This window comes from Bos javanicus, chromosome 3 (genome assembly GCF_032452875.1).
Source record: "Bos javanicus breed banteng chromosome 3, ARS-OSU_banteng_1.0, whole genome shotgun sequence".
In the NCBI taxonomy this organism is placed as follows: Eukaryota; Metazoa; Chordata; class Mammalia; order Artiodactyla; family Bovidae; genus Bos; species Bos javanicus.
In genome coordinates this window covers 84130736-84142949 of record NC_083870.1, presented here as the reverse complement: position 1 = coordinate 84142949, position 12214 = coordinate 84130736, and the positions used below count along the sequence as shown (strand labels likewise).

General features: G+C 38.6%; 1 protein-coding gene across 4 annotated transcripts in view; it reads left to right on the top strand.

Moving 5' to 3' along the window:
* Nucleotides 1-12214, top strand: part of PATJ (PATJ crumbs cell polarity complex component) — a 389489-nt gene that overhangs the window by 14679 nt on the left and 362596 nt on the right. For all 4 annotated transcript variants that reach the window (XM_061411765.1, XM_061411766.1, XM_061411764.1 and 1 more), the window contains exons 2-5: nt 7263-7319; nt 7415-7581; nt 9590-9784; nt 11196-11335. In XM_061411765.1, coding sequence (XP_061267749.1) covers nt 7298-7319; nt 7415-7581; nt 9590-9784; nt 11196-11335 — 524 coding nt within the window. In that variant the 5' untranslated portion in view covers nt 7263-7297. The remainder of the gene's footprint in view (nt 1-7262; nt 7320-7414; nt 7582-9589; nt 9785-11195; nt 11336-12214) is intronic.

Genomic DNA, 12214 nt, shown 5'->3' with positions numbered 1-12214 from the left:
TTTGGTGGGCATTTATCCTATTCCTTTACCTGCTGGGTATTTCTCTGCCTCTTCATCTTGCTTATATTGCTGTGTTTGGGGTGACCTTTCCGTATTCTGGCAGTTTGTGGAGTTCTCTTTATTGTGGAGTTTCCTTGCTGTGGGTGGGGTTGGAACGGTGGCTTGTCAAGGTTTCCTGGTTAGGGAAGCTTGTGTCAGTGTTCTGGTGGATGGAACTGGATTTCTTCTCTCTGGAGTGCAATGACGTGTTCAGTAATGAGTTATGAGATGTCAATGGGTTTGGTGTGACTTTGGGCAGCCTGTATATTGACGCTTAGGGCTATGTTCCTGAGTTGCTGGAGAATTTGTGTGGTATGTCTTGCTCTGGAACTTGTTGGCCCTTGGGTGGTGCTGGGTTTCAGTGTAGGTATGGGGGCGTTTGATGAACTGCTATTGATTAATATTCCCTGGAGTCAGGAGTTCTCTGGTGTTCTCAGGATTTGGACTTAAGCCTCCTGTCTCTGGTTTTCAGTCTTATTCTTGCAGTAGCCTCAAGACTTCTCCATCTATACAGCACCGATGATAAAACATCTAGGTTAAAGATTAAAAGTTTCTCCACAGTGAGGAACACCCAGAGAGGTTCACAGAGTTACATGGAGAAGAGGGAGGAGGGAGATAGAGGTCACCAGGAGGAGAAGAGGGGGAATCAAAAGAGGAGAGAGCAAGCTAGCCAGTAATCACTTCCTTATATGCTTTCCACAGTCTGGACCGCTCAGAGATGTTCACAGAGTTGTACAGAGAAGAGAAGAGGGAGGAAGGAGACAGAGGTGGCCAGGAGGATAAAGGGGGGAATCAAAAGGAGAGGGACAAATCCAGCCAGTAATCAGTTCCCTAAGTGTTCTCCACAGTCTGGAACACACAGAGAGAATCACAGAGTTGGGTAGGGAAGAGAAGGTGAAGGAAGGAGATAGAGGCGACCTGGTGGAGAAAAAGGAGAGTCCAGAGGGGGAGAGAGCAGTCAAGCCAGTAATCTCGCTCCCAAGTAAAAATGGTCCTGAAGATTGGGTTCTTAAAGGTACAAAATTGATAACAAATACCAAAAGCAAAGATTAAAAATCTAGAGTAGAGGTTGGATTCTCAAAAATACAATATTAAAGGAAAAAACAAAGTCACAAAAATTATAAAATATGTATATATGAAGTTTCTTTAAAAAATAGGGTCTTTTTTTTTTGCAAAGTAATAGTAGGTTATAAAAATGAAATTAAAGGAGTAATAGGGGACTTAAAAATAAATTGTTTTTTTTAATTTAAAGAATGATAATAGTAAAATATATATCTAGGACTTTCTCTGGTGTTGTTGTGGACAGTGTGGGGTCAGTTCATTTTCAGATAGTTCCTTGATCTGGCTTGTATTTCTCAAGATCTATAGGCCCCTTTCTATGTAGTCAGTGCTAACTACAGGGTTGTAATCTATTGCACCTGTCACTTCCAAAGCGGTTCCCTCTGTTTGTTTTAGCTTCTTCTGTTTGCTGGTCTCTTCAGTGTCTAATTTCTGCCCTGACACACGGAGGTGGTGGTGGACACTTTTTTAGGCTCACTTGTTCAGTTGTGCTGTGGGGAGGGAGGAACACTGCAAACAAATAACACTGGCGTGTGCTCGCAGTATCTCAGCCACACTGGGTTTGCCCCCACTCACAGCGTGTGTGCTTTCCCTGTCTACACTGCTTAGGCTCTAGGTTACTCTGCTGGGAACTGTCTGGGGCTGGCCCTGGGTTGTATGCACTTCCCAGGTCTAAGCCGCTCAGGTTCAGGTACTTGGGTGCTTCACAAAGGTGCAGACTCTGTTGGGCCTGCGTTTTGTACCCTTCCCGGTTCCAAGCATCTCAGGTGACCAGGTGCTTGGTGAGCGCAGTCGCTGTGACTTATCACCTCCCCCGTTCCTGCCGCTCGGTTTTCTGGGTGTACAACCAGTGCACCTTCTCAGGTGTGCCGTGTGTCTGTTCTGGGGAGCTGAACTCTGGCTGCAACCCTCCCGGCAGATATTGACCATCCTGAATCCCAAGAAGCCTTGGTTAGCAACAAAGCCTGCTTGCAGTTTGGTGGATGATGCCTCTCTGGGGCCGCAATTGCCCCCTTCCAGCTCTGGCTGCCTTCGCCTGCCTGTCTCCGTTGGGGGATGAGCCGGTCCGCACCTGGCTAGCTCTGCTAAGTCCTTTGTTCTGTGAGCAGGCCTGGCCGTGTCTTAGGTTAGGGCTTTTCGCGTGGTAGCTATCCCACAGTCTGGTTTGCTAGCCCAAGTTAGTTTCCTCAGATTGCCCTCGGGGCATTCAGGCCCGGTGCTTACTCTAAGCAATGCAGCCCATGCCTCCCTGCCCAGCCCCCGCTTGCTAGTGGCGGATGTGGGCATCTGCGCTGCTTCTCCGCTGGGAGTTACCGTTGGGCATGTAATCTGTGGGTTTTAATTATTTATTTATTTTTCCTCCCGGTTATGTTGCCCTCTGAGTTTCCAAGGCTCGCCGCAGATTTGCCCGTGAGAGTGTTTCCTGGTGTTTGGGAATTTCTCTCTTTTTTAAGACTCCCTTCCCAGGACGGATCTCTGTCCCTACCTCTTTTGTCTCTCTTTTTATCTTTTATATTTTTTCCTACCTCCTTTCGAAGACAATGGGCTGCTTTTCTGGGTGCCTGATGTCCTCTGCCAGTATTCAGAAGTTGTTTTATGGAATTTACTCAGCGTTCAAAGTGTTCTTTTGATGAATTTGTGGGAGAGAAGGTGGTTTCCCTGTCCTGTTCATCTGCCATCTTAGGACTGCCCCTGTTTCTGCTTTTTAATATGCTGTCTAGGTTTGTCATAGCTTTTCTTCCAAGGAGCAAGTGTCTTTTAATTTCATGGCTGCAGTCACCATCTGCAGTGATTTTGGAGCCCCCCAAATAGTCTCTCACTGTTTCCATTGTTTCCTCATCTATTTGTATATGGTACACACCCTTGCTATTGTATGTGTATGCCTTACAATATAATTATCCTATTGTGTTGTCATTTTCTTGCTATATATCTATCTTGATATCTCATTGGGCCACCTTAGCCATTTTGTCCCTTTTAGTTTTCAAGTTATAAACATAATACATTGCTTTTTAAATTAAAAAACAGCCCTAGTATTTATAAAGTGTAGGTCTAATTTTTTATCTCCCCTTCCTCACTTCTTCCCATAACTTATCATCATTATTATATTGACTATCTTTCTAAATCTAGAAAACAATACATACACCAATATATATTATTTTCTTTAAAAAGGGGAAAATAGTTCATATATTCTGAAACTTATTGTTGTTCTTATTCGGTGTGTCTATTAGATAATGGGGCTTCCTAGGTGGTGCAGTGGTAGAGAATCTGCCTGCAAATGCAGGAGGCGTTAAGCTTTGATTCCTTGGGTCGGGAAGATCCCCTGGAGTAGGAAGTAGTAAGCTATTCCAGTATCCTTGCCGGGAAAATTCTGTGGCCAGAGGAGCCTTGTGGGCTACATACAGTTCATGGGGCTGCAGAGTCAGACACGACTGAGTGACTGAGCACACATGCATGGATTACCTGATATTCCTGTGTTAACACAAAGGGTTGAATTGCCCTCCTGTGAATGAGAGCTCTTACCCAGCACCAAACCTTAATCGTGATTCTGAGGTTACAGGCAAGAAAGAGGAACACAGGAACTAGGCACAAAATTCCTTTCTGGAGGAGCCCCCAGCCAGTAGACATAGCTTCCAAAGAATGTCACCTTTTTATACTAGGACATATTATCAGATCAGATCAGATCAGTCGCTCAGTCGTGTCCGACTCTTTGCGACCCCATGAATTGCAGCACGCCAGGCCTCCGTGTCTAACACCAACTCCTGGAGTTCACTGAGACTCACGTCGATCGAGTCAGTGATGCCATCCAGCCATCTCATCCTCTGTTGTCCCCTTCTTCTCCTGCCCCCAATCCCTCCCAGCATCAGAGTCTTTTCCAATGAGTCCACTCTTCGCATGAGGTAGCCAAAGTACTGGAGTTTCAGCTTTAGCATCATTCCTTCCAAAGAAATCCCAGGGCTGATCTCCTTCAGAATGGATTGGTTGGATCTCCTTGCAGTCCAAGGGACTCTCAAGAGTCTTCTCCAACACCACAGTTCAAAAGCATCAATTCTTCGGCGCTCAGCCTTCTTCACAGTCCAACTGTCACATCCATACATGACCACAGGAAAAACCATAGCCTTGACTAGATGGACCTTTGTTGGCAAAGTAATGTCTCTGCTTTTGAATATGCTATCTAGGTTGGTCATAACTTTCCTTCCAAGGAGTAAGTGTCTTTTAATTTCATGGCTGCAGTCACTATCTGTAGTGATTTTGGAGCCCAGAAAAATAAAGTCTGACACTGTTTCCACTGTTTCCCCATCTATTTCCCTATCAGCATGCCTAAAATACCTCCTTACACATAGACTGATGTTACGTTACTTGTAAATGTATTTCTAACAGACTTTTACTGCGATTTTTAACAGACTTTTACTGATGTTTTTAATGTGTCGAGTAAAATTCAACCTAGGAACACATTATTTTTTGTTTTGTTTGGGGTTACCAGACCAGTTGTGAACAACATATACAGAAACATTTTCTTAAAGGAAGCCTCTTCGGATTGGGGAATCCCAAGATTTATACTCCATTAGTTCCCCAAATAGAAAATGTCTTTGTGATTACCTCCCATCTTTCAGCCAGCTATGCTCTATAAATCCATATGTTCTCATATTATTTACAATATCAATTAAGACAGATCAGGTATTTCCTGACATTTTAAAATTAGAGACTGTGTTATCTATTAAAACCTTTTAGCTTGTTTGCACGGAGGAGGTCTGGCATCAATCTGGGAATCCCTCGATGAAGGATTGAGCCACAGGCTTGCTGATAACCATTACCCACTCATTCCTGTTTCAGTACATTTCAACCATATTCATTATTTTAATGACTGATTTTGATAGTTTAATTTTTCCAGGAGTTTTATTGTTTAAAAGCAATGCAGCAAATGTGCTTGTACATCATCTGTGTGCCTTTTTGTCTCTCCTTTCTTTAGAAGAGACACTCAGAAGTTAATATTCTGGGTAGAAGAGAATATGAATTTAATATATTGATAGATATTGCTCAGTCACTCTCCTAGAAGATTGTGCAGATTTGTTTTCCCACCTGTTTTTCTATGACATCTGGGGTACAAGCTATTATTAGAAAAAAATGCCAATCTAATATAAAAAGTAGCACTTTATAGTTTTAGCTTGCTTTCTTTGATTTTGAGAGGTTGATGTACAGTATTAATGACCACAAAGCTGCTCTTGTCCACTCTTGGGCTAAGTGCTGCTACAGAAAAGGACATTGTGACTACCCTTCCATTATTCACATTTACCTGTCAGTGGGTAGTTTTAAGGGCTGCATAGTTGAGATGCTGAGCATATCAGAAGTTTTTCTGTGATGTTCTATTCACATGGAATCCAATGAATGTTTGAATGGAATATAGGAACCTTTTATCAATGCCCAAAGCATCTCTTACTGGTTTTTCATATGCTTTCTTGCTTAATGATCTTGAGTTAGAAGATAAAGATTGTGTTCAGAAGTGTATTCAGAGATGATGTAAGAACAGTTGGATTGTGTAGCACTCATATTTCCTAGATGGTTCATTTACAACAGTGTACCACTGTGAAAGTGATAAGCTTTCATAGTGTATGTGATATGAAAGTATCACAGTGAAAGTGATCGCTAGGGTTTGTTTTGTTTTGTTTAAGTGACCACTGTGAAAGTGCCATTTTCAACAAAGAAAAGGGTTTGCTAAAATCTTGAGGGTTTTTTTTTTTTTGGCTGTGCAGAATCTTTGTTGTTGTGCGGGCTTTTCTCTAGTTGTGGTGAGCAGGGATTACTCTAGTTGCAGTGGGAGAACTTCTTATTGCCATGGCTTCTCTTGTTGCGGAGCACCGGCTCTAGGGCGCACAGGCTTCAGTGGTTGCTGCGTGTGGGCTCAGAAGTTGCACGGCTCCCGGGCTCCAGAACACAGGCTCAGTAGTTGTGGTTCATGGGCTCAGCCACTCCAGGGCATATGGGATCCTCCTGGCCCAGAGATTGAGTCTGTGTCCCTGCATCGGGAGGTGGACTCTCCACCCTGACTCACCAGGGAAGTATATATAACTTTTTGAGTTTTGATTACATTTTAGGCTAGTTTGAGCAAATCATTGGAATTAAAAAAAATTATCCATGGACAATGCCAGATTGGGTGATTATCATTTGATGACTAGTTTGGATTTTTTCCCCTAGTCTCTCTAGTATCTTCTTTATACATTATTTGGATGTTCTTTTCCAGCCTAGGATCTCTCTCTCTCTCTCTTTTTTTAAATTAACTTTCTTTAAGTATAACTTACATACAATAAAATATAACAAATATATAGGTCAATGAATTGTAATAAATGTACACATTTGTTTAAGTAATACTCCATTCAAAACATAGAACATTAAAAAAAAAAAAGAACATTTCCATCACCCCAAAAAAGCTCCCTCAGATATTTTCCTAGTCAACTGCTTTCCACTGTGCCCAGGCAATCATATCCTTGTTGGTCTGTTTCTTTTCCTTCAATACTGTTTTTGAGATTCATCTTTGTTGTGTGGTCAGTAATGTTTTCTGTTTTTATTTCTGGATATTCTATTTTGTTTACATATCTTAATTGATTTATCTTTTAGTCTGTTATTAGACATTTGGGTTTTTCTGGTTTGGGGCTTTTATAAATAAAAATGCTATGTTGTTGCTGTTTTTCGACCACATCCTACAACTTGTGGGATCTTAGTTTCCTGACCAGGGATTGAACCCCGGCCCTTGGCAATGAAAGCACCGAATCCTAACCACCGGACCACCAGGGAATTCCCTGAACATTTTTGCATAGGTCTTTTGCGGGCATATATTTTCACTTTTGGGTGAGTGTTTAAAAGTGGAAAAGTACTGGGTCATATAGTAAGTGTAGTTTTAACTTCCAAAAAACTGTCAGTTATTCAGAGTGTTTGTGCCATTTTACGTTCCTACTAGCAATGCCTCAGAGTCCACCACTTACAATGATCTGTTTTGCTTTCTACTTTTAGCCATTTTAATGGCTGTGTATGGTTTTTAATTTGGATTTCTTGAATGAAATATTTTGATGGAGAATGTTCTTGAGGTTTTCTTTGACTTTTTTATAGGACTATAGAATTGTATACACTAATGGAAAGTAATTTTTCTGTTATATTTAACATTTTTTCTTTAGGTTTCTTTAAAAGTGATTGAAGACAGTAATTCAAAATGCCTGAAAATCCTGCTACAGGTAAACTAGATATATACTTATTTCACTAAATTAATTATTCAAAAATGGAATGTAAGGTGGGATTTAACTTGTACTCATTATTCTTTTTAAAAAAGATAAACTGCAGGTCCTGCAAGTTCTTGATCGCTTGAAAATGAAATTGCAGGAGAAGGGTGACACTTCGCAGAATGAAAAGCTCTCTCTGTTTTATGAGACCCTGAAGAGCCCCCTTTTCAACCAGATACTCACACTTCAACAGTCCATCAAGCAACTAAAGGGGCAAGTAAGTTAGCCATCAAGGTTTTACCTGTTGCTATTATTCAAACCAGCAAAGAAAGAGAAGGAGATAGATACAAACAGTCTACACTTAATTCTGCAGAGAGGCTGTATTGGGACTTGTGTGCAGGTAGCATTGGCATAGATAGTTTAAAAATGTTGATAATAAGTTTTGTGTTTGGCTTTGGATTCTAGTTTTTATACTTATTTATGTAAAGGTCAGATGCTTTGAAAATTCTCAACATTTTCTTCAGAATTACAGGACACATAGCCCCTCTGCTTGGAGTGATGTTAATTAAGAGTTTTACCTACTCTCCTGGTTGTTCTATTTTGGGGTCAGGGATGGCAATTTGGTTTTAAATCATCTATTCTAGAAGCTGAGCTTGAATAGTAGCTATCTTATAGATTAAATATTGGCAGAATTTTAAATGTAGTTAAAGATAATGTAGCAGAGTTGTTATGTGAAAATTAACAAAATTTGGGGAAAAAAATGCGTTTTGCTGATAAACCAAAATGCCTATCCATAAATATTTAGCAAGTGATTTTTCTATAACTAACTAAGGATTAAATTCTGCACATATGTCTTTCTGTGAATTACTTTCTCTAGATCAAAATTTATACCAGAATTTTAGCACTCCCCATACTGAAGCTTCTATATTCTCTGATAATGGAATGAGTACATCACAGCAGTGAATGCTATTGGTGGCAATAGAAGTTGGGAAAGATCACTACAAATCTATCACTCATACTGGACTAAAATTGGACTTAAGCAACTGTTCCATCATAATAACAATCTTTTATGTTTATTTAGTGTGCAGTTATTACATAAATAATCATATTTTATTCATTCAGCTATAAACTCCATGTGATTTTTCATATCTGTGTTTTCATAGAGTTTTTATGGGTATTGATTATTTTCTGTGAGTCTTATAACATTTGTTCCTGATATTTCTTTTGTTCTATTGTGTTGGTACTTGTATCAGCCAGTGGTATTTTTAAATCTATCAATTAATTAATTTGGTCGCACCATGAGGCATGACAGATTTTAGTTCCCTGTCCAGGGATTGAACCCATGCTCCCTATATTGGGAGTGCAGAGTCTTAATCTTAACCACTGGACCAACAGGGAAGTCCCTCAGCCAATGGTATTTTAAAAATTAACCTCTATTTTTCTTTTTTCTTAATTACTGAATCCCCCCAGCTTTTTTTTTTTTTTTTTCCCCAACTAGTGTTTAAGTGGCTTTGCAATACATTTGCTACTAATGGGCAGATTATTTAATCCCTGTGTGCTTCAGTTTCCATGTTCACAAAATGAAATAAGAGTATCTCTAGGGCTATTGTAAAGACTATGTGAGATACTGTATAAGAGTTTGGGTATAGTACTTTACTTATAGCAAGCACTTAATAAATGCTGAGTTACCTTTGAATATACTACCTGCAGATCTTTTGTGTTTCCCCACATGGAAATGTATGAAAGTGAAAGTCAGTCGCACAGTTGCCTCCAACTCTTTGCGATCCCATGGACGGTAGCCTGCCCTACTCCTCTGTCCATGGAATTCTCCAGGCAAGAGTACAGGAGTAGGTTGCCATTTCCTTCTCCAGGGGATCTTCCTGACCCAGGGATCAAACCCGGGTCTCCTACATTGTAGGCAGATTCCTTACCAACTGAGCCACTGAAATGTATAGATAAATGCAGAAGGGCTCAGCGTCTCACATGCATGTTTATGTGACTGGACATGTCTGTGTATGTAAAGTATAATGAGCTATATTACATGCTATATTAACCTGAGGTAACGGTAGAAGGCAGGAAACGAGAATAAGTTAAACATTTCGTATAATACTAAATAAAACATTTAGAGCCTTATAAGCACAGATTCATGTATTTGTATCTTATTTCACAGGTATATATTTAGCATGCCATTATACATGTGAGAGATAAAATATAATATTTAGTAAATAGAAATACTTCTTGTCTGTAGGTTTCTGTTGATAATTCTCTCTTTTTTCCTCCAACAGCTCAGCCATATACCCTCAGATTGTTCAGCCAACTTTGATTTTTCTAGGAAAGGGTTATTGGTGTTCACGGATGGTGCCATTACTAATGGGAATGCCCACAGGTCCTCTAATAACTTGACTGTATCTGGGTTATTTTCTTGGGCTCCAAAGTCAGGAAATGAAGATTTTAACTCAGTCATCCAACAGATGGCCCAGGTAAAGTTATATCTTGTCAAGGGACTATTTAGCTTTATTTCTCTTGTTGGAGGTTAAAAAAGAAACCTACACTCACACTTTTTTGCCTCTAAAAAGTGTTACTCTGTGTTTTGTTTGCTTGTGTTTTTATATTGTTAGGAGGAGTTGGTACTATTTTCTAATCTGTGAGTTGGTAATTTGTTTAAAATTACATAAGAAAAATATCCGCGTGCCTGGTGAGGATAGTTTTTAAGACAATGACTCCAGTCTGACACATCTGTACACTTGTAAGGAAAGAGATTCTCACAGTTTTGCTCATAGAAGGAAAAATAATGTGTGTGCTGAAGTGATATAATTCCTTTGAAATTATTTTAAATTTTATATCAAAACAGAATTAATGGGGGTTAGAACTAATATAATTTGGAAAATCTAGTATATATAATTTGGAAATCTAGTATATATAATTTATAGTATATATAAAATCCAAATGTAATTTGGAAAATTATAATTTGGAAAGTCTAGGAAAACATTTGAAAGTGTAATCCCATTTCATCCTTAGTATCTATTAAAATCAAATGATAGACAGTTGAATTTTTAGATGTGCTAGTTTCCTTTATTCACCTTGCCTTCTAACAAGTACCCTAAAAAATGGAACTTGAGTTTGAAAGTTAAAAAGAATCTATTTAAGGTGTGATAGTTAAATAATGTTCTACACCTAATTCCTTTTTTGATCTAATTGCTCTATCCCCTTAATATGACTAATAATTATTTTTATGTGATGCTTTTATTAGTTGATTATGTTTATGAAGTTCTCATTTAATAAATGCAATTAATTATTCAGTAAAGCAATAAAATACTTGTTTGTCATAGGTAGCTCCATTTGAATGGTGGCCTTTCTGTAATCTTTTGAATTAACCTAATAAAATATTAATTTATCACAATAGAATTAAAAACAGAACCCTAAAAAATGCAGCTGATTCTGATTTAGGTCTCAACACTAGAATATTTTTTGATAAGTCTAGGTTACTTTTCTTATTTAAAAAAGAATATTTTGCTTCAAGAGAATTTAGAGAAATTCATTATAAAGAGTAATTTAGAATTTACTATGGGAAAATACATTTTTTCTCAGGAATTTTCATCTAGCTTGGGATTCGTCTCATACTGTGAATGAAGTGTGAAAATATCTCTCCAATTCCCTGAGGTTGCAGAACAGTGCACATGCCCCCTTATGTTCTACTGAAAATAATCAAGGGAGAGGATTTCCAGAAATAAATAATTTATTACTGAAATGCTGAGTTTATTTGGTTTCCTAGAAATGACTTAAGAGAAGCTGTTTGGGAGCTATTTACAAAATAGAAATGTTAGTTCCTTAGAAAGGGCAGGTTGATTAAATGTAAATTTCATTGACTTTTTTTAAATCCCCCTTCATTAGGGCCGGCAAATCGAATACATAGATATAGAACGGCCTTCGACTGGAGGCCTTGGATTCAGTGTGGTGGCCCTTAGAGGTCAAAATCTGGGAGAAGTGGACATCTTCGTGAAGGAAGTGCAGCCAGGGAGTATAGCTGGCAGGTGAGGAAGCGTGTTCATTTGCTTTTTGCTAATTTTTTCCTAACAATTCTGAAAACATTAAGGAGAATAAGGAACTAGTCATACCAGAACAGTTAATGAGAGCAGCTAACGCTTTCCTCTTATGCATTTTTCAGGCCTTTTGCATATATTCTCACATATACTTGTGGCATCAGTGTAGCTAGTAGTATCATTATTCCATTTTATAGATGTGAATGTTCAGAAGTTCAGTGGTTTCCCTATAGTCACAGAGCTATTAATGCTGGAACCATGATGTGATTCTCAGACTGTCTGATGGCAAAGCTCATGTTCTTTCCGTTCCATCACACTCTCTCACAACTGAATGTGATACAGCAATGGTTTGATCAGTAAGATGGACATATTGAAATTTACATTCTACATATTATGTTATTTATTAAACTTGAGATTGTAACAACTCTTTTATTGGTCATAACATGCTGTTTATTTCACTTATTGTCAACAAAAATCCCTCTGAAGTCTATGTGATTCCCCCTCTGCACTTGTGCCTGAGTTTTATCTTTTTAAGTGTTATGTGTAAGACTTGTATTTTGTCTCTACTTGATTTCAGCTCTTTTGTTTATTATTTATTTAAAAAGCACACTATTCATTATATTATTACTTTTAAAAATATATATTAGTATTACTGTTGCCTGTTAGAAAGCTAGCAGCAGTAGCATAACTATTACAGAAAATTCAGTCAATAATATACTTTTGGATTCATGTTATCCATGTATTGGGGGTCAGTTCTAATCTCCTCAACTGAAAATTCAGAAATGATGGATTTTTATGACCTTTGTACCTTTATTCTACAATCTAATGGAGCATTTCCTGAAGTTTGTTGTGAGGAGTTATAGCAGTAGT